The sequence below is a fragment of the Nestor notabilis genome, unplaced genomic scaffold (genome assembly GCF_000696875.1).
Source record: "Nestor notabilis isolate BGI_N333 unplaced genomic scaffold, ASM69687v1 scaffold20009, whole genome shotgun sequence".
Lineage (NCBI taxonomy): Eukaryota > Metazoa > Chordata > Aves > Psittaciformes > Psittacidae > Nestor > Nestor notabilis.
The window spans coordinates 14266-15765 of record NW_009943526.1 but is presented as its reverse complement, the minus strand read 5'-3'; the positions used below and the strand labels follow the sequence as shown (position 1 = coordinate 15765).

The 1500-nt window shown below is 48.2% G+C and overlaps 1 protein-coding gene across 2 annotated transcripts in view; it reads right to left on the bottom strand.

Moving 5' to 3' along the window:
* The window catches only part of ZNF652 (zinc finger protein 652), an 8485-nt gene extending 7567 nt beyond the window's left edge, over positions 1-918 (bottom strand). The window contains exon 1 of one of the 2 annotated variants that reach the window (XM_010021986.1): positions 311-918. In XM_010021986.1, coding sequence (XP_010020288.1) covers positions 311-679 — 369 coding nt within the window. In that variant the 5' untranslated portion in view covers positions 680-918. The other variant, XM_010021985.1, reaches the window with a different exon arrangement.
* Positions 919-1500: the final 582 nt, after the last annotated feature.

Genomic DNA, 1500 nt, shown 5'->3' with positions numbered 1-1500 from the left:
TGTTGCTCTTGGGGCGCTCCTCTCTCTTTCTACGACCCCTTGTAGTTCTGGGTGATGGGGAAGTTGTGGCTGCTGCAGCAGATGCAGCTCTCCTTGTTCTCCTTTGTGCAACACTAACTTTTTCCACTCTTTTCTCTTTTTTCTTCTGCCTCTCATTTTCCTCATCATCATTACTGTCTTCAGTGGCCTCTTCCCCACTGTCACCCTCCTCTTCCTCACTGCTGGTCTTAAGAACAGCAGTCTCTTTGGACTGGGAGGGGACACCCTTCTCCCCTTTTGACACATTTAATGTTTGGTTGTTAAGGTTTACCTCTACTATAATCTGCTCCCTTTTGTAAGTCACTTCATCTTCCTCCTCTTCTTCCTCCTCAGAGTCGTCAGAGTTTTCTCTATCTTCTTTCACAGCCCGGACCTCTCCTACCGATCTGTTCTCCCTGAAATATGGCTGCTCCTCTCTTTCATGGAGATGTGGTTTACTCATTTTGCTGTCCACCAACACAGAGTAAGGACTTCCTGACTCTCTCTTGTACACTTTGGTGGACAGATCAAGTTCCTGGCTGGCACCATGATAAAAGGTAGGTGGCACTTGACCACGGCGACCGTCCTCTTGCGCCATCCCTGCTACATGCGCCGCACAGTTTTCAACCAACTGTTGGCATGAATTGGCTGTTTGACTCATTTGGGGGGCCCTGATGCATTGAGCACCTTTAATCCCAGAAAAACCAAGTAAGCAGCTTGAAATCAGGATGGACTCGCAAGACCGATGCCTGTTCCATCTACACAGAATGAACAAAATAGGATTCTCTGCAGGTGTTGAGCACTGACGTGTAGGTCACAGGATGCTGGTATTATGGCAAGAGCAGAGCAGGAGTAATTATTCTTCTGGAGAAAGTTGCCAATGAACCGTTGAGCATTGTACCTAGAAAAGACAACAGAGAAAACAAAGTCAATTAAAAATGAAGCCCTAAAATCATCAGCTAATTGTTCTGAGCTTGTACAACTGGGGTACGACACGGGGTATAGTATCTGTGAGCCGTGTCTGCTGGGGGTGGACTATCCTCTAACACTGTCTCAAGCAAATCTGGCAGGTTTGGATACAAATAAGTGCACCTTTTGTGGGGATCAGAACTGTTACTGGACTCCTGGGATATGGAACTCAAGGCAATGACTATCGTCCACCACCACCTGCCTCAACGCTGAACCAAGGTGCTCTTCTGTGCTTCTCCTGGAGCACAGGTTGCCCCAAAACTACTCCCATACACCTCTCCATCAAACAAGGTGCATACCTGCATAGAAACACCTCTTCTTCTCCTGTATCATAGAATGGTTTGGATTGGAAAGGTCCTTAAGATCACCTAGTTCCAACCCCCTGCCACGGGCAGGGACACCTCGCGCTAAACCATGTCACCCAAGACTCCATCCAACCTGGCCTTGAACACCGCCAGGGATGGATCCCATCCTTCCCCAAACGGAGGACATACCCCACTGAACATCCCATTA